This window comes from Rhinolophus ferrumequinum, chromosome 6 (assembly GCF_004115265.2).
Source record: "Rhinolophus ferrumequinum isolate MPI-CBG mRhiFer1 chromosome 6, mRhiFer1_v1.p, whole genome shotgun sequence".
Lineage (NCBI taxonomy): Eukaryota > Metazoa > Chordata > Mammalia > Chiroptera > Rhinolophidae > Rhinolophus > Rhinolophus ferrumequinum.
This window is the reverse complement of record NC_046289.1, coordinates 78,812,501-78,832,474: the sequence shown is the minus strand read 5'-3', so window position 1 is coordinate 78,832,474 and position 19,974 is coordinate 78,812,501. Positions and strand designations below refer to the sequence as shown.

Sequence of the window (19,974 nt, the reverse complement as noted above, 5' to 3'; positions counted from 1 at the left end):
GTGTACTATCTCCACGTCATTCATATCTTGGAAGAGAGCAGTCTTTCACTTATTAAAGTTTATGAGAAAGCCCATAATTAAAACTTGTTTAATTTTGAGAATAAAAGTATTTTGCTATAGAACCCTTACATAAATATGTAAGATACCACCATTTGACCTTTGTGCACATAATGTTCTGTCTTCTATCCCTGTCTAGTAGACCCCGTATACTCACTCCAGTTCCCATTAGCTAATATATAACACATAGGGAGGAGACTGCGTCTACACAGGCTCATTTAACATTATAATGAAATGCTATGCTTCCTGGAGTGCTGATATCTATGAATAGAAGCTGGGCTACAGTGATACGATTTGTTAAAAATTACACTTTAAATCTAACACCCGGACAAGATTGGATTTATGTGTTCGTGTTTCTAGCCAGGTAGATTAACACGATATAAAAATGCATTCCAGATGTGTCTCCATTGCTATGCATTTGATAGCAAATAGAAAATAAAATTACATATATATATGTGTATGCAGATATTTGAAGGTTTTCAACTTCTATATACAGTAAACACATATTAACCTACAAATTCCAATTTCCTTATTTAAACAAGCCACACTTTTAATTCTTGCCTTTCCCCTAAACACAAGCTGCGTAATGGCATGGAGTAAAAGGGGTCAAACTTGATGAGTGGAATGCTTACTAACACTGATTTTGTTCTAAAGCTATCGGTCAGTTATTAATTTTCAGTCTTTGAAGCTTTCATCTGGTTTTCAAATATTAGGGCCTTTTGCCTAAATTCACCTTGAAACTCTGGCCTTGATTGGGGGCTAAGGGGTGGTTATTCAGAGTCATATAAGATCCTTGCCATGTGAGGGTCTTTCCCAAGTTCTCTTGATCAAAATCACTCACCCACCCCAAAAATGACAGTATCAACTTGACCCATATACACAAGCACCACTGCCAATGGAACCTCAGTGTATGAGTCCCGATGCTGGGCTTAAGACATCTGGATTTTGTTTTTAAAATTTCCCATTCATATGTCTAACCTGAAGGATTCCTGGTGATGAGTAGGAAATATCAGACATTTTTATACAATTTTTATCTGCTGGAAAGTCAAGAAAGTTTGGAAACAACATGAGAGATAATGAGAGCGTTTTGTTTGTTTGTTTGTTTGTTTTTTAAGTGTTATTTTCTATGTATTCCTTCTCCCCCACTGCATTTAGCTTCTTTTGATTTTATAGGGAAAGGAGTCTTTGTATTTATCATATGTCTTCAGCAACCCTGGAATCTAAAGCTAGATTGAAGCATTTTCATAACCGATGAAATGCAGAATGACTGAGAAGTGTGTGGTTAGATTTATGGATATTCATGAATACAGAAGTTTAACATCAGGCCTCAGCTGATATTTTTGCTACGCAAATATTAAATTGGTCTTTTTTTAAAATTTCTTGAGCCCTTATTGTTTAATAGAGTACACACACACACTTACAGGTAATTCAATTCAAGATGAAAAAAAAATGCAACGGTAAATTGTGCATTACAAGCTAACCACCTAAAAGTTGACTCACTTTCTTGATATCTGGGCACAATATGTATATATTGTCATTAGCAGTTAATGGAGATGCTTCAATTAATTATTTCTCCCACAAAATTTTGAACTATAGTAAACCAGGGTCCATCTGTGGTAATTAATGCCACAAGAAAAATAACATTATACTCCAGTTCTGATGGATGGTATGAGCAAACAGTTCTTACCAGGAATGATCTGAACCTTTCTGAGTTCTCAGAGTCTAACGGGCTAAATTAGGTTGTGGCCCCATGGATCTAAATGTCAGCCTGTGACCTAGTCCCAGAAGGATGGATTGTTGTATCTAATCTTGTTGTTGAAGTAATAATGTGTGCATTTATTCTTCTGACGGTATATGTGAGATTTATTTTGTTCTAGGTTAATGTCAATGTGCATTTCTAAAATTTTACAGATGAAATTTCCCCAAAAAACTATTGCCTCCTAAAAGATAACTGCTGAAGTATGCACCTATGTAAATTGACGTTTTGCCAACTGAACATGAAATGAGGACGCATTCACATGCTCTAACCAAAGGATCTCCATTCTCATTTTAGATCAGGAGGGCTAAACACAGTCATTGCCTGGCTGACGTCAGAGTACAAGCACCTCTGACGTCATTGAAGTTTAAAAACACAGCAGGGGAGAAGATGGGAGGACAAATGAGAAGGTGCAAGTTTGTGGCAGTGCATTCCTGATGTAGCTTCTGTTAGGGGAAAGGCAAAAGGAAATTTTCTTTTTTGCCACTTCAAGTAAACTTCCCATTATTAAACTAAAGAGGGAAATGTGGCTCAGATCTTTTAAAAATTACAGAAAATCTGCCCAACAATAACAGCAACTAACTTTTACTGCGTTCCAGGCATGATTCCAAGTATTTTGTGTCCATTAAATCATGAAGTCCTAGTTATGTTACAAGGCTAGACACATGACTATGATCCCATTTTACATATCAAGCAGTGGAAGTCAGGAGTTGAGAAGTGGCAGAGCTGGAATTCAAAGTCAGGAAGTCTTTCTCCAGGGACTGTGCTCCTGAAATTATGCTCCAGGCCCCCAGGCGTTCCTTGTGTCATATCTGTCTGGGGGTAAATCAAAAACAGAGCAAAAGAAGGGAGTTGCAAGGCCTTTTCCAAGTTAGAGGGTAAAGAACAGTGATCATTATCATCTAAATAGCCCATTTTCAGTGCTTTACTTCTCATCCTCGGAACAATAATGAAATCATAGGAAATTAGATTTTCACAAGTCACGTAAGGGAGAATTGGCCTAGAGGGAAAGGGTTCATTTACAGGGAATATCCTGACTGGCCTATAGCTGCTGCTTCTGCGCCTGTTTTGCTGATGACTATTTCCTCACGGGCTTTGAGAATGAGCTGAAACTAAGGAGTAGCTCCTTATAAAGAACTAGCTATAAAATAAATACTTATCATCTACACAGTACGATAATTATGTGTTAGTTCCTATCAAATATGCTGAAATAGTTATAAAAGCAGTGGCCAAAACTCCTGTATTTTGAGGGAGCGATACCTGGAAATGACCAGGACACCTTTGTCATACCCTTGAGACTTTAGAAAATCATTTTGCAATTCATATGAATGGTGACATCTCTGATAAGATATTCACATCCATATTATTGGTATTTATCATAAAAATCATTACTTATGATCATGTTATTCAGCATCAAAATCCTGAGGTTGCTTACTAGCCGATTCAAGTGAACCCACAATGAAAAAGTCTAGTATTGAGTTTTTTTTCCGAAGAGAGGATCAATATATCCCCTACTCGATGCAAAAATGTACTGTCACTAAAGAGGTCATACATGAATTAGCATATCTTCAACAAAATCATTTAAATCTTAAAGGATGTTATCCATGTATTGAAAAGTAAGGAGATAACAGGGATTCTTCATCTTTCAGTCAAACTTACAAACTTGTGTTGGGCATTTAATATATACCACGCATTGGGCTTATACGGATTGGGAATATAATTAACTAAATATAGTCCATGGGGAGCTTGTAGTCTTGTAGGTAAGACACATAGTTTCACCACTAACTAAATATAATATGTTAACTGTTTTGAAATAGAATTGTCCCAAATACTATGAAAACAGAGAGACATCCAAGTCAGACTGCAGTCAATGAAAGTTGCCTGACAGCTGAATACTGATATCAGGCAAAATAGTCTGGTTCAGCCTGAAAAAACAGTATTATAAAAGAGTAGAAAAGAGAGAGCGAGTGTGGCTTGTTCTGAAAATAGTTTAGTATGGCCAGAGAGATGGGTAGATATTGGGCAGAAGAAGAGAAACTGTGGAAGTATTTGGGTGGGAAGAGGGAAAGGAGCTAATAGCGAAGGGCCTCGTGTGCCTTGCTAAAGCTGGTGGTGATTACTTGTGGAATTAAAGCAAGACGGTGTGATCAGAAGCACCTCTAGGAAGATCAGTGACAATCTTTGAAAGAATGGGTTGGAGGAGAACAAGTCCTGAGACAAGGAGATCACTTGGGAGTCTGTGGCAGATCGCTAGGAAAGAGATAAGGCTCAGAGCAAGACAGTAATGGTGAGGATGAAGGTGAGATGTCAGTGTGAGAGAAATTAAGGAACTGGACTCTTGTTCATTTTAGAGAGCAATTGATTTTTGAATTGAGGGAGAAGTAAATATGTACGATGATTCTCAGGTTTCTGACTAAGATGGTTGTCCATTTACCAAAAGAGGAAACACCAGAAGAATCAGTTTGGATGTGGAAAGACATCAATGCTCATTGTTAGACATCTTTCCTTTAAATGAATACACCCAAAAAACAGTTGGTTATAAAATTCTGGAATTAGGAGAGATAGCTGAGGTTGCCATATCGATTTCAGTATTATCTTAGTCTTTTTGTAATCATCTGCTCTCTACACGATTTTTTTTTTTTTTAACATCTTTCAGGGAATTATGTGCTATTTCCCCTTCGTGAGACATTAGGTGATTGTGATTCCTAGGGTCATTAATGGAAACAGAAATTGTTAAGAGACTGTGATTAAAAAATGGATAAGATGGTATGCTCTTCTCTCAACCCTGGCAAACTGGCAGAAATGAAAATCAACAAAGCCATTCCACAGTGCTATCTATGCCTCCCAGAAAGGCACCTCCGGTCCCCACCCACACCACTGTGAATATTCTTCCTTCCACCCTGCATGGCATTTAGAATTTAGATCGTGGATTCATCACTTCTAAGTTTATTTCTTTCCATCTCATTAGGAGCTAAATCATTTGGTCGTTTTGATAGAAGAGTAGTAAGAAGTCCCATATTAAGGCTGTATTGCCCCTAAATAACTGGTTGATTCTAATTCTCATCTTTCCCACCTGTCATATGTTTGAGTGTAATAACCTTGAAGGAAAAAGAAAGAAAGAGAAAATATGACATCTTTAATTTATACAGCTATGTATGGAATGAGTTCTCACCTGCATAGTTACAATAAAGCAACCGCATTAAAATTAAAGAATATAAATACAAATGAAATATTAACACAAATCCAAAAATAAAACAAAACAGAATGTAAACATAAAGATGTTAAGCCATTATTTCTTTTTTTATATAAAATGTTGTACTTTTATAAAAGGCTTTGCTTTTAGTGACTAGTCTCCATCAATTACGTAAGAATTTTCTAGGCAACTTGAGTCAGGAAAATTTTTATCTTCATCTCCAAATGGCATTTCCTCCCAGACTTTGAAACAACTTATATTTACCCCATGGATATATCATCAATCTGTTATGTGTGAATGGACACTATTCTTTCCTGTACTTGACCAAATGTTTCATTTCCTGAAAATTGAATTACTTAAATGCAACAAACAGATGGCCAGAGAGTCCTGTAGCACTTACTCTGCCGTGAAATTTATTATTTGAGTTCCTGAGGTGGGCCTGAGGAGGTAGCAAAAGTGCTTTGTGAACAGTCGGATGCCACAGTTGTTGTAGTCGTCAAGCCATTTTTAAATTAATTCAGTTATTTTGAACATTAGGAGGAAAAGGTTGCAAAGCTATTTTATATAGAAAATTTCATAGATTTTGTATTTTATGTAGAAAATTAAAATTGTGAACAAGTCACATGGACCATTGTGGTTGAAGCTTATTTTAGAGTTGCTCTCAAGGTATTAAAAAGATAATATGAATAATACACGATAGAAAATAATAGCTCAAATTTTTTTTTCATTTTAAGTCTTCAAATATTATCTTCTCTAAGATAAAGAAATACTTTTCAACAGTATAATATGGAGAATTTGCATAAATATGGCATGATTCTTTATATTCTGTTTTCTTTTTTTACTGTCAAATACAAAAACAAGTTTGGTCATTTGGTTCAATGTAAAAAAAAATACAGCTCATGAGTAAGTATCTCTGATCGCCTTGTCTCAACCATAAAAATACCAACTTATTGTATGTCAGCTATGCAGAAACAAATGTCACTTTGCTGCTGGAAAGATTTTTCAGCTACTTCTCGATGTATTTTTTAAATTTGTTTTATCTTTATTAAATTTATGGGGGTGACATTGATTGGTAAAATTACATAGGTTTCAAGTGTACATTTCTAAAATACATCGTCTATATATCACATTGTGTGTTCACCACCCAGAGTCAGTTCTTCCGTCACCATATATTTGACCCATTTTACCCTCTTCTACCACTACCCTTACCCTCTTACCCTCTGGTAACCACTAAATTACTGTCTGTGTCTCTGAGTTTTTGTTTCTTTCTTTCTTTGTCTTCTTCTGTTGTTGCTTTCAGTTTTATATCCCACACGTGAATGAAGTCATATGGTTCTTGACCTTTTCTGACTTATTTCACTTAGAATGATAATGTCAAGATCTATCCACGTTGTATCAAATGACAGTGTTTTATTTTTTTCTTATGGCCGAGTAATATTTCATTGTGTCTATATAACACATCTTCTTTATCCAATCATCTATCAAAGCACACTGTGGTTTTTTCCATATCTTAGCCACCATGAATAATGCTGCAATGAACATAGAGGTACATATATCTTTACGGGTAAATGGTTTTAGAATTTTGGGGATAGATACCCAGAAGATGGATTGCTGGGTCATATGGTAATTCTACTCTTAATTTTTTGAGGAACCTCCATACTGTTTTCCACAGTGGCTGTACCAATTTACATCTCCACCAGCAGTGTATGAGTGTTCCTTTTTCTCCACAGTCTCTCCAACACTTGTTATTACTTGTCTTGTTGATGATAGCTATTCTAACGGGTTTGAGGTGGTATCTCATTGTGGTTTTGATTTGCATTTCCCTAATAACTAGTGCAGTTGAATATTTTTTCATATATCTGTTGGCCGTTTGCATATCTTCTTGGGAGAAGTGTCTGTTCAGTTCCTCTGCCCATTTTTAAATTGGATTGTTTGTTTTTGTTGTTGAATTATGTGAGTTCTTTATGTATTTTGGATATTAGTCCCTTATTGGAGGTGTTTGCAAATATCTTCTCCCATTCAGTTGGTTGCCTCTTTGTTTTGTTGGTGGTTTCTTTTGCTATGCAGAAGGTTTTTAGTTTGATTTAGTCCTATTCATTTATTTTTGCTTTTACTTTCCTTGCCTTTGAGGTCTAATTCATAAAATTGTCTCTGAACCCAAGGTCCATAACTTTAGTACCTATGCTTTTTTCTATATAATTTATTGTTTCAGGTCTTATGTTTAGGTCTTTGATCCATTTTGAGTTAATTTTGGTGTATGGTGACAGATAGCAGTCTAGTTTCATTCTTTTGCACGTGGCTTTCCAATTTTCCCAGCACCATTTATTGAAGAGAATTTATTTTCTCCATTGTATGTTTTTGGATCCTTTGTCGAAAATTATCTGCCAATACACATGTGGGTTTATTTCTGGGTTCTCAATTCTATCCCATTGGTCTGTGTGACTCTTTTTCTGCCAATACCATGCTGTTTTGATTATTGTCTCTTTGTAGTATAAATGGAAGTCAAGTAGTGTGATACCTCCAGCCTTGTTCTTTTTTCTTAGGATTGCTTTGTCTATTCAGGGTCTTTTGTGGTTTCATACAAATCTGATTATTTTTTTGTTCTATTTCCTCAAAAAATGCCATTGGGATTGCATTAAATCTGTATATTGTTTTGAATAATATGGCCATTTTAACTACTGTGTTTCCCCGAAAATAAGACCTAGCTGGACCATCAGCTCTAATGTGTCTTTTGGAGCAAATATTAATATAAGACCCCATCTTATTTTAATATAATATAATACCAGGTCTTATTTTAATTTTTGCTCCAAAAGACACATTAGATGTAATAGTCCAGCTAGGTCTTATTTTTGGAGAAACACGGTATGTTGATTCTTCCAATCCATGAACACAGAATATCTTTCCATATCTTTGTGTCATCTTCAATTTCTTTTAATAATGTCTTATAGTTTTCAGTGTATAGGTCCTTTACATCCTTTGTTAAGTTTATTCTTAGGTATGTTATTCTTTTTCTAGTGATTGCAAAAGGAATTGTTTTTTCATTTTTTTTCCTGAAATTTTATTGTTAGTATATTAGAATGCAATGGATTTTCTACATTGATTTTGTATCCTGCAACTTTACTGTATTTGTTTATTATACTAATAGTTTTTTGGTGGAGTCTTTAGGGTTTTCTATTTAAAGAATCATGTTGTCTGCAAAAAACTGACAATTTAACTTCTTCATTTCCAATTTGGATGTCTTTCATTTTTTTCCCTTCTCTGATTGCTCTAGCTAGGAATTCCAATACTGTGTTGAATAACAGTAGTGACAGGGGTCTTGTACCTGAGATGTGTCTCTTGGAGGCAGCATTTGGTTGTGTTTTGTTTTTTGATCCAATCTGCTACGCTGTGCCTTTTTATTGGTGAGTTCAACACATTTACATTTATGGTGATTATTGATGTATGAGAGTTTCCTATAGTCATTTTATATTTTGTGATCTGGTAGCTCGGTGTCTCCATTTTTTTTTGCCTTTCTGTTTCTGTTATTTTAGTTTGGTGGTATTCTATGATTTTGTCCTCTATTTCCTCTTTTTTTATGCTATTCTTTTTTTGAATGGTTACCATTAAGTTTATGTAAAAGAAAGTTTCATATATATAGTAGTCCTTTTTCTTCAGCATGCGTCTTTTCTCCATTCTTTTTTGCAAATTTAGACCTTTATTCCCTCCCCTTTTATGTTTTTGTTGCCATAAATTATCCCTGTTTATGCTGTGAATTACTTTTGAGTTGCAATAGCAAATTGTCTTTCTTTTTTTATGTTTTTATCTTTTTTACCCTTTATGTTACGTTTAAGTGTATAGTTCCCTATTCTGTGTAGGGGGTTGCCATTTCCTGCTTCTGTCTGTCTGTTAGTAATCTTGCTCATAGTTTTGTATCCTTCTATCTTTTTGTTTCAGTTCGAATAGCTTCCTTCAGTATTTCCTGTAATGCAGGCCTTGTGGTGCAAAATTCCATCAGCTTCTGTATATCTGGAAAGGTCTTTATTCTTCCTTCATATCTAAAGGATATCTTTGCTGGATATATTATTCTTGGTTCATAGTTTCTCTCTTTCAATAGTTTAAACATTTGATTCCACTCCCTCCTGGCTTGTAGAGTTTCTGCTGAAAAGTCTGATGATAGTCTAATGTGCTTTCCTTTGTAGGTTACCATCTTCTTTTTCCGTGGCTTCCTTAAGAAGTCTTTCTTTGTCATTAATTTTTGACAGCTTCAATGTAGCATGCCTTGAAGAAGGCCTGTTTGGATTGAGGTAATTAGGTGTTCTGTTTGCTTCTTGGATTTGAGGATCCAGTTCTTTCCATAGGTTTGGGAAGTTCTTGTTGACTATTTAAGTAAATACTCTGTGCCCTTCTCCCTCTCTTCTTCTTCTGGTATACCCATTATTCTTATATTGCTCTTTCTAATGGAGTCAGAAAGTTCTTGTAGAATTCTTTCATTGCTTTTAACTCTCAAGTCTTTCTCTTCTTCCATCTGCGTCATTTCTAGATTTCTATGTTCAGTATCGCTAATTCTTTCCTCCATCTGGTCACCTCTATTTCCTAAGCTGGCTATATCATTCTTCATCTCTTTTTTGAGTTTTTTAGCTCCAGAATTTCTGTTTGGTTCTTTTTTAAAATTTCAATTCTTTGCTAAAATAATTAATTTTGTTCATTGATTTTATTTCTGAGTTCATTAAACATCCTACCTGAGTTTGCTTGCATCTCGTTGAGTTTTTTCAGAACTGCAATCTTGAATTCTCTGTCATTTAAGTCACATATTTTCGTGTCTTTATTTTCTGGATATTTTTCATTTTCTTTCTAAGCTGTCTGGTTACCTTGGTTATTCATGTGAATTAATGGATTATTTGCCTTCCTAGGCATCTATGGGAGTGAGTTCTGCAGCAGGTTGATATGTTCTGCAGCATTTGAAGAGATCTTTCTTTGGCTTTCCAGTAGGTAGCTCTGTAGCGTTTTATTTTTCTCTTACGCTTTTCTGGCTTCTCACGTGGTGGGAGATTTCCTGGGGAAGTGGGCTTCTCCTCTGTCACGAGGTCGTCTTGGTTCCAGGGCACTACCCTGGTGGGAGAATGTGGTGGGCAATGGGGTTCTGAGCCTCTGAAATCCCAATGCTGTGTCTGCAGCCCGATGCAGAGCTGTGTGTCTCAGCAGCCCTGGGAGCCCCCGCAGCGATCAGCTGGGAAAGGTGTGGGTGGGGTGGGCTGGGAAAGGTGCTGGTGTATTTGTGGCTTTGTTTTCTTTGAGTAATGGCAACAGTTGGACCATAATTGCCTCACCCCTCTAGCTCCTCCCTTGTTACTGGAATTAGCCACATTATGAGTCTGCTGCTCAGGAACTGTCTCTCCAGTTTTCAGGGCTGTAGATATTCTGCTCTTTAATCTGACACTGCTACTCTTTTTTTCTGGGGCCTACTGCTGACACTGGGAGGGTGCAGGGGAGGCAAGCTGTGTGAGGTTGGGGCCAGGTGGCCAGGCTCTATGGCTTTGTTTTCTGCCTGGCAGTGAGGACTGTTAGACTGCATTTCTGTATTTGGTATTTGCCCTGAGGTCTCTGCTCCAGTCGTTTCGTTCAACTGTATTATATGCTGATCCCTCAGGTAGAATTGCCGGGGCCACAGAGAGTGCACCTGCAGTCTCAGTATTTCTCCCAGGACCGCAGTGAGTTCCGGGCTGCATCCCACAGCCCCCAACTCTGCATTTCTCCTTTCCCTCCCCTGTTCGCCCTGATTCACTCACCTTCAGATGTTTAAATGTGCGGATCTCTCAGACATCTTTGTAGGTTGTGTAGGGAATCATTTGTTTAATTGTAGTTGTTCAATTTGTTGTAACTTCAAGGGTCTCAGATATCAAGGAGCACCCCTCACGTTGCCATATTTCTCATGTCACTCTCTGTGATCATTAATTTAAAAGAGGAACGCTGACATACGGGGACACCCAGAGGCTGATGGTCTTTCCAGTTAGTGTGGCTCCTCTATCAGGGAAGGGGGTGTAAGAAAAACGAAATGCGACAGCCTGGGTGCAGGCTCAGATATAAACACTGCTATCACTTGTATTCCATACTGCATATCAAATAGAAACATGTAGTGATTCATTAGAGACTCCCACCTAAGGATCTGGCACTCCCATAATGGTCAAAGCCAACTGGCTATCTGGCCTTATTAGTAGGCAGTTAGGACAGATAGAGTAGTGAGAGTGTGAGTTTTGTTACTACTACCCCTCTCCATGTGCTTTAGCTCTGATCAGGAGAGAATAACTCTGGAGGCCTAGTATCTGATGTAGCCAGATCTGACCAGGTAACAGTTTCAGGAACAATGATGTCAGCCCTCTAGAGGTGAAATGCCATTGGGTAGATGTGCAGGCATCTCTTGGACCACATTCAGAAACTTGCTACTCATGACCATATTATGCTGCATCATTGGTCACCAAGGCATCAGAACCAAAAGGACCAATCAGATATCTGAAGCAGAGATCAAAATTGCCAAATAGTGAAAGGATACCCTGAAAGATAGGTTATCATCATGGGAGCTTCTGACAACCATAGTGTGGCTCCATATCCAGTCGATGCCAGGATTTCCTTGCTGATGGGCAACGTGGAGGACGACTATAATGCAGATTCATCCACAACCCCTTCTGCTGCTCACCACCCAACATCCATCTGTGAGGTCTGAATAGTGAGCCATTTCAGGTTTCATTTTCTAAAATAAGGCATTTATTTATTTTTTCTCTGTTCAGCTGTTAGCACATTTAAGTTTGTTCCTGTTTTCTTTTTGTTGTTTTTTTTTTCTTTAGGTAGTTTTGTTCATGATTTTTTTTTTCTGTTTCTCATTGAAATATAAGTGGAATAATCTTTTTTTTTAATATTAGGAATTTTTGTTATTGTGTGCAGAAAAGAACTAGTAAAGGTCAAATGATGAAAGGCTTTGTCAATAACCTCAGACCAACATTCAAACGTAAGCCTCATTACAAAGGCCCATCTAATGTGAAAAGTAATTTTACTTGACATACATGACAATTAACATGTCAAGTCAAATGCAGCCTATCATTATTAGCCATTACTTTATTGTAGAAATATTTATTGAGTCCTTGAAAACCGTGTAGTACTTTGATATAGCCTGATGTCCTGGACAAAGCAGAGACTTAAGAATTTTTTATTTTTTGTTTATATTTTTTATTTTTTGGTTCTCCTGGGGATCTTTACGCCATACAAGAGCTTCCATAGCAAACTACTGCCACCTCTAGTAGCAGAGCAGTTCCAAAAGATTTTGACTAATGTGCTTCATCAGTGCAGTTAGATGTACTACATGTACAAATTCCATCTTTTTTACATTAAATTTCTCCCAAGTGTGTAGAGGTGGCCTCGCGTGCTTATTTAGGGCAGTGTGCTTAATATTGGAAATGATCCTAAGAAATTACAGATCTCTCAATATGGTATTCTAATTAAAACCTAATTAGCAATTCACAGTGCTGGAACTTGGATTTTTAGCAGAGAAAAAAATAATTTACTATGCATAGAAAGTAAAAATGTATTTCTTGGACCCATTAGATTTTCAAAAATATAAGGCAGCACATGTGGAATGTAGAGGTGTTAAAAATCTTAAGTGTGGGTTTCTCCATAGCTTTAAGCTTGAACGGTTTGGTATAATCAGTAAGCTTGCCAAACAGTATCAAAAAACTCATTTTCTTCAAGTGCTTTGTTTATCTTTAATAGAACCTTCATCACCCTGGTGTTGTAAATTTGGAGTGTATGTTTGAGACGCCTGAAAGAGTGTTTGTTGTTATGGAAAAACTCCATGGAGACATGCTGGAGATGATCTTGTCAAGTGAAAAGGGCAGGTTGCCAGAGCACATAACGAAGTTTTTAATTACTCAGGTAAGAAATCAATTAGAGCCAGAAAAAAAAGATAATATTTAATATCAAATGTTATCACTGTTTCACGGCAGCTTCGTAGCCTTATTGCTTAGTCTCTACCTCCAAAGTCTAAACTGTACTCAAAAAAGTTGCAATAGCTTACTGTATTATGTAATTTATAGCTGATACCTAGAATCCAGTGTACTAAATGAGTAATATGTATGAAGCCCCATGTATTAAAACTACTCGTGAAATTTTAAAATGCACAGTGGCCGAGTCCTGGTTCTTTGAAAATATAATGGGTTTCCCTGTTAGATATTGAATTCTTTTATCTACACCTGTCTTGGTTGCTATATGAATACCATAATACGCTCCTTTTTCCATGAAAGTTTCCTTAGAAACTGCTATGTTCATTTAGCTTGTTTAACTGTCTTGAGCTTAACTGTTGTTCATTGTGAGTTTTCTCTTGGCCTTATTTATGGCCTAAATGTATGTCCTAGTAGAAGACATTTTGAAATAAACTAATAGACCCAACTAAATTATTTTGATGGTTTTCTTCTTTATAGATACTCGTGGCTTTGCGGCATCTTCACTTTAAAAATATTGTTCACTGTGACCTCAAACCAGAAAACGTGTTGCTAGCATCAGCTGATCCTTTCCCTCAGGCAAGTATAAAAGCTTCTCAGCAAAAAGCCAGCTGACAGCATCATTGGCCCCCCTGTAGTGTTCGGTCACCTTGTCCCTCAAAACCTCTATTTATTTCGAATTGTACATGTTCATTTTCATCCATTTGTTACCTTCAGATATTTTGGGGACTGGCTTTTTTACTCTGGCTTCTCAGTCCAACCTGCCTTAATAACACACCCTGAGCCTTCTCATCTTGCCTGTTGGCTTCCATTGTGTGCAGAGCCTGGAGAACTGACAGGCTTAGGCCAATGTGGAAAGCACTGGCCTGAGAGTGAGAACACTTAAGAGGCCCAGGGATGCTTACAGCTCTCTAATGCTGGCGGGACATGCAAGCTCAGAGTTGTTCTCAGGGACAAGTACAAAAGTTTCAAAAGGATGGGAAACAACTGGAGCTCACCCCAAGGGAATCTTGACTCTGAAGTGACCTGACTGACGTGGCTGTCCTACCTTAGCTCCCTGACACCTTTAGGTCCCAACTGAGTGCCCATGCTGAGCTAATTTTGAGGATTATTGTGGATGACATGCCACATCTGTGCTTATCCTTCAACCTTTGTTTATAGTAAGCCTTTGAGTTAAGTCCATCGCTTCCCTGATTTGCATGATGTTTTCCTGCCGTGTTAAACAGTATTACCCACTTTTAAGTGGACATATTTGCAGATTTTTCACTTGTTTTTTTTTTGGGGGGGGGAAGAAAAGGGAAAATGTTCAGGTTTTCTTTTTGTGAATGAAAACATACTTTGTTGTTTGTTTTTTTTTTTGTATCGGTACATAAACCACTGTCTTCAACTACATAAAATGTAAAACAGCTATTACTTCTACCATGATAAGCCCATGCAATATATGTAAAGTATTATAGTTGTCTTTGGCAGACCTGGGTTGAGACACACACAGGCACACAGTTTGTGACCTTATCATTTCTGAAAACCATTATTGTCAACAGGTGAAACTTTGTGATTTTGGTTTTGCCCGGATCATTGGAGAGAAGTCTTTCCGGAGATCAGTGGTGGGTACCCCAGCTTACCTGGCTCCCGAGGTTCTCAGGAACAAGGGCTATAATCGCTCTCTAGACATGTGGTCTGTTGGGGTCATCATCTATGTAAGCCTAAGTGGCACATTCCCTTTTAATGAAGATGAAGACATACACGACCAAATCCAGAATGCAGCTTTCATGTACCCACCAAATCCCTGGAAGGAAATCTCTCACGAAGGTAATCTTTTCCACTCAAAAAGAATGTTTTAATACTTAAGTGTTACATTATTGTTTCTGTTATGAATTATTGAATTGATAAATGCTCATTGTAAGTTGCCCATTGGCGTAGGGACACAGATTGATTGAGGGGAATTGAGAAGTAAAGGAAATGGAGACCAAATGTGTCCTCTGAAGAAATGTGCATGTACTATAAGGAAATTGAAAAACATTTATGGAGGTAAATGAAACCAAGTAAAATTGTTAATGTTGTGGTATATTTCCTTAGAATTTATAAATATGTATACATTGATATAGTGCCAATACCTACTCTTTACTAAGCCTAATCTTAGTATACAACTAAGAGTCTATACTTGTTTCTGTCTTAAGCACTTTTAATCTCATTTTTCATCTGTTATGGATGCAAGAACTTTATGATACTGCTACTTTAATGATCATATTACATATATTAATATAACAAGTTCTTTGTGTGCTGACTTCCTTTGCGTGACATTAGAGCATGTATGATTTTTATTTAGTCATTTCCCTGGTATTACATTTTTGGGTTATTTCTATTTGTTCAGTATTAGATAATCTTTACATATATCTTACCCATGTATCTCTGATGATTGTTTTAGGGTAGGTTACCTTGGCAGTGTTGCATTATTTAAAGTTAAATTCTTTTTTTTTTTTTTTTTGCTGCTTTTATTTATTTTAAGTGTGTTTTTCCAGGACCCATTAGCTCCAAGTCAAGTAGTTGTTTCAATCTAGTTGTAGAAGGCACAGCTCACAGTGGTCCATGCGGGGATCGAACAGGCAGCCTTGTTGTTAAAAGCACCGCACTCTAACCAAATGCGCTAAACCACCGCCCCTAAAGTTAGATTCTTAATAAGTGTTTCCTTCTCAAAGAGAAGTAGTTCTAAAAGTGGCAGGGGCAGTCAGGGCAGAGGATGGTTTGGAAAGAAGTTCCTCAGTGAATATTCTTTGGAGTTTATTTAATTCTCACAAAAGCCTTGTAAAATAGGTTTTACTGTTATACCTACATATCATGGGCGAACACTGAGGCAAAAGAAGTGACACTACAGGCCAAAATCACACAGCTAGTAAGTGACAGAGCTGGAATTTATACCCAGACCATCTGAGCATACATTTTTAAACCATTAGTTCTGCTGCTTCTTTAGTTTTCAGACATCTAGTTCTAAGTTTATTCAGATTTTTGACCATTTAAAAAGGTGAATACATTGATAGCTAAACATCTATTTGATACCTGTTCGTGCATGTGATGGTGCAGAAATCAAAAAAGAATGTAATTAAGTTCTTAGACTACAGTTAGTATTAAATGGCAAGAGCCATTCATCATCAGGGCTTTGAGTTACTATTAGCAACAACTTTTAGCATCATCAATTAGTTGTAAGCCACAGTTAGATGGATATATCTTAAAGAATCGGTGACCTACAAAAGAACTATCACGTAGCCAAAAGACTAATGAAATATTTAGGATAATTCAACAGAGGCAAAAAGTGAAGTGTAATTCTTTTTTCAAGAGGCAGAAAAGAAGGAATTATCAAATAACCTCGTGACCAGTACCCATGTTAGAAAATGTTACCTCTTAATATGCTTAACCATTATATCTGATACCTTCAATCCAGAAATCCAGTAAACTAACTTGATGTTGTTACTCTAGTGCAAATCTGGACTATCTCTGAAACCAGATATTTTCCTGCTATTCAGGAATAGAACTTCAGGAAAATAACCTTCACATTTTAATTTTTTTTTCTTGGAGTAGTGTTTTTCTTGAAGTAGTGGAACAAATGGTGCCCTCTGGGAACATGGAAATGTGCTGGCCTTGTATGTAAATATAAACTATTTAGGTGAGAAATGAATAGCTCTGGATTATGAATGTTTAATCATCACTGGTAATAAAGACTAGAAACATAGATATCAGTAGCTCAAGAAACTTGTGGGGAAACCCATATACATAACATCTTAAGTGATATGCAAGTAACGGACAAAACAAAATGTTTTTCAAAGAACTTGAAAGCTTGTTGGGCAGACGAGTTACATGAATTTGGGAAAATGATCATTTGTTGACTGGAATTGTTAGCTAGGTAAAAGCAGGTCTCCAAGGTCAAAGGATGAAAAATCACTGTGGACTTGACTAGTCGGAATTTCATTTTCAGAGGAGATGTAACTTAAGACAGTCACTAAAGAATGGAAAAGAAGAAAGACGGCGTTTCAGAAAGAGGGAATTACGTTTTCTAATTCAAGAGGCATTTATATTTAACCAGGAAGTACACATTTTACTTGCCTATAGATAAGTCTAAACACAAAATTTCCCTCCACTCAAAGTGATGTGGGGACCAGCTGACGTAGAACCCTCACTTTTCCAAATGTCTCACGTATCAGTTTGGGAATTAACTGGTCTCTCTTCTCAGTATCTTCCTCTGGTTCATTCTTGCCTTTGAGACACAGGAGTTATTCTATTTGCCAGTCAATGATCTGAATGGCAAATGAGTTACCTGTTAGTGTGTGAGCAAAGCTAATATTTGAACACAAAGAAAAGTTAAATTACGTCATAATACTAGCTGAGGCAGTTACAGGCCCAGATTCTATCCCACTATCTTGTTGAGAACATGTAATTCCCTGATTAGAAGTTATAACAGAGGCTGCTGGTACCAAATCATTTTAAACACATAGGATCTGATAAATACGTAACCAAACTAGTATCTAGCAAAGGGTGATCACAACTGACATTAGTAAACTTTCAATCTCAGGATACTTTAAACAGCACCAGAACCACTAAGAATCCAGATACATGGAAATAAAAATTTAGGCACTTCAGTCAAAAGTAAAAATCAACAGCCAAGCGGTATGAGATACAGTCCTATCTGCTATTCTAAATAGCTATCACTTACCTTTCTTGAACTTCAGTTCCTCATCTGTAAAACAAGGTAATGATTTCTGCCTACATAATGAGGTGGTAATAGAGACTGAATGAGATAAAGGATGTGAAAAGCATTTGTAAAGGCAGGTGTGGGTGAGCCAAGGATTTGGATTTAGGGGGAGAACAGCGGAACACTAAGCTAAGCAATTGCTCTGGCAGAAAACCAAAAATTGATTGTATAATTTTAGAAATTATATGCATACGGATGTTTCCCAAGTGTTCTTCAGACATATTGTTAATTGTATTTTCTTTCTTGGCATGAAAAAGCAAAAGAAAAGAGAAAGCTGTAGGTCTTTGTAGCATACATAGATGTGTCAGAATGAAAAAATTTCTTTATCATGCATATTTTTCTGTTAGTGTAGACATGGACCTGATACGATGTAATACTATATATCGGACTGCTTGAGCTGCCATCGTGCCATTTGATCTTCATGCCAATCCTCTAATAAGTAATATGTTTTAGTCTCTATAAAGGTTAAGTGACTTACCTTAAGGTCACACAGTGGTAGGGCTTGGATTTGAAAACGTTTGCCTTCATTCTTTAAACCATGCATTGTAAACCATGCATATAACTAAATACAAAGGGTATTTATTTCTTAGGGTTTATTATTTAGGAACCTACAGGGAATATTTTAAACTCATTATTTTTGTTGTGATAATATAATAAGCCAAGTACTGGCATTCTAGAGAAATGCTTACTAATAATTTATCACTGAATTAATCAGGATTCTTGTGTGCAAATAATAGAAACATATCTCTAGCCAACGGAGGCAGAAGATACTTTATTGACTTACACAGCTGGGAAGTTCAAAGGTGAACCTCATTCATCTGGGTCCTGTTGACTGAGAGCTGGGGAAAAGTGTCACATTTCTCCATGTCTCAGCTCAGCGTTACTTTATGATGGCTTCCTTCTCAGGTGGACTCTTCATGTGGTTCAGAGTGATCCCCCAGCAATTGTAGGCTTACATGATGCTCATTGTACATGATCTCAGAATAAAAGAGTAATCACCCCTCAGTAGCCATAGAGTCTCTGAAAGGGGCACTGATTGGCTATGCTTCAATCCCATAATACCCTAGGAGCAATCACACAGTCACCGCCTGGCTCTGATTGGCCATATAGATGATGGAGAGCCCCTCCATCATCCCATGTTGGAGACGGGAAGTTCCTGCAGGGAAAAGATAGTAGTCTAAAAACAAACACAAAAGTATTCGCAGATGAACATTATAAAGATAGGGATGATTTTTTTTTTTTTTTTTTGTTTGGTTTGGGGGTCTGTTTTGCAAATCAAGGTATAATTTGAAAATTGAAAGAAAATTTGAGGAAAACTTGACATCGCAAATGTTATAGGAAAAATGGAGATAGTAAAAAGAAATTTTGAAAGAAAATGATAGTCATAGCTAACACTTCTACAGCATTTACACTATAGCCAAGCACTACTTTAAATACTTCATATATGAACTCATTTAATCATCCCCAACCTTTGAGTAGATACTTGTATTGTTTCCATTTTAAAGATGAGGCAGTGTAGGCTTGCCGTGGGTGGGCCCAGGTACAAATCTTGTCATCTGGCTCCAAGGTAGGTGTTCTAACTCACTGCTTTTACAGTCTCTTGATTATCCTTCTAATGAATTTAGCCATGCTGTCATATTAAATTTTTAATATGCTTTCACTAGCTTAGAGCTAGAGTAGCCACACTATTTTAATAATGTGTGAAAATACAGGGAAACAGGATTACATTGTGATAAAGACCTGAGTTGAGAGCTCTTCCACTTACGAGTCTTGGGGACCTCATCCAAGTTACTTATTCTTGTAGGTCTCAGTGTTCTTGTCTGAAATTCCTAACTCACTGGATTATTTTAAGTATTAAATGAGATTGCACTGGAAAGCTCAACACATTGACATTACTATATTAGCTTAAATATACTGAACACTTTCTATTTCCCAATCACTTTACATGATCTGTTATCTATCTGTGTATTTGTATTTAGTTATATACACCACACACACATATATATAACTACAACTATGTGAAGTTATATATGTGTGTGTGTGTGTGTGTGTAACTAAACACATATTTAATTACAGCTATATATTGCCCCCCCAAAAAAAATTGCAAGCAAGACTTAATCTGTGACTAAAGAAGAAGTACCAGCAGTGTAGAGCTTCAAAATGGGCAATGGAAAAACTAACAGTCGTAATACAGGAATGCTTGCAAGGCAGGCAGTTTAAACTTTGGCATGTTGACCGTTAATCAGAGGAACTAATTAAAAAC

The 19,974-nt window shown here is 36.8% G+C and overlaps 1 protein-coding gene across 3 annotated transcripts in view; it reads left to right on the top strand.

Moving 5' to 3' along the window:
* The window catches only part of PRKD1 (protein kinase D1), a 299,064-nt gene that overhangs the window by 265,999 nt on the left and 13,091 nt on the right, over positions 1–19,974 (top strand). For all 3 annotated transcript variants that reach the window (XM_033109340.1, XM_033109339.1, XM_033109341.1), the window contains 3 exons: positions 12,744–12,905; positions 13,451–13,549; positions 14,512–14,779. In XM_033109340.1, the coding sequence (XP_032965231.1) occupies positions 12,744–12,905; positions 13,451–13,549; positions 14,512–14,779 (529 nt within the window). The remainder of the gene's footprint in view (positions 1–12,743; positions 12,906–13,450; positions 13,550–14,511; positions 14,780–19,974) is intronic.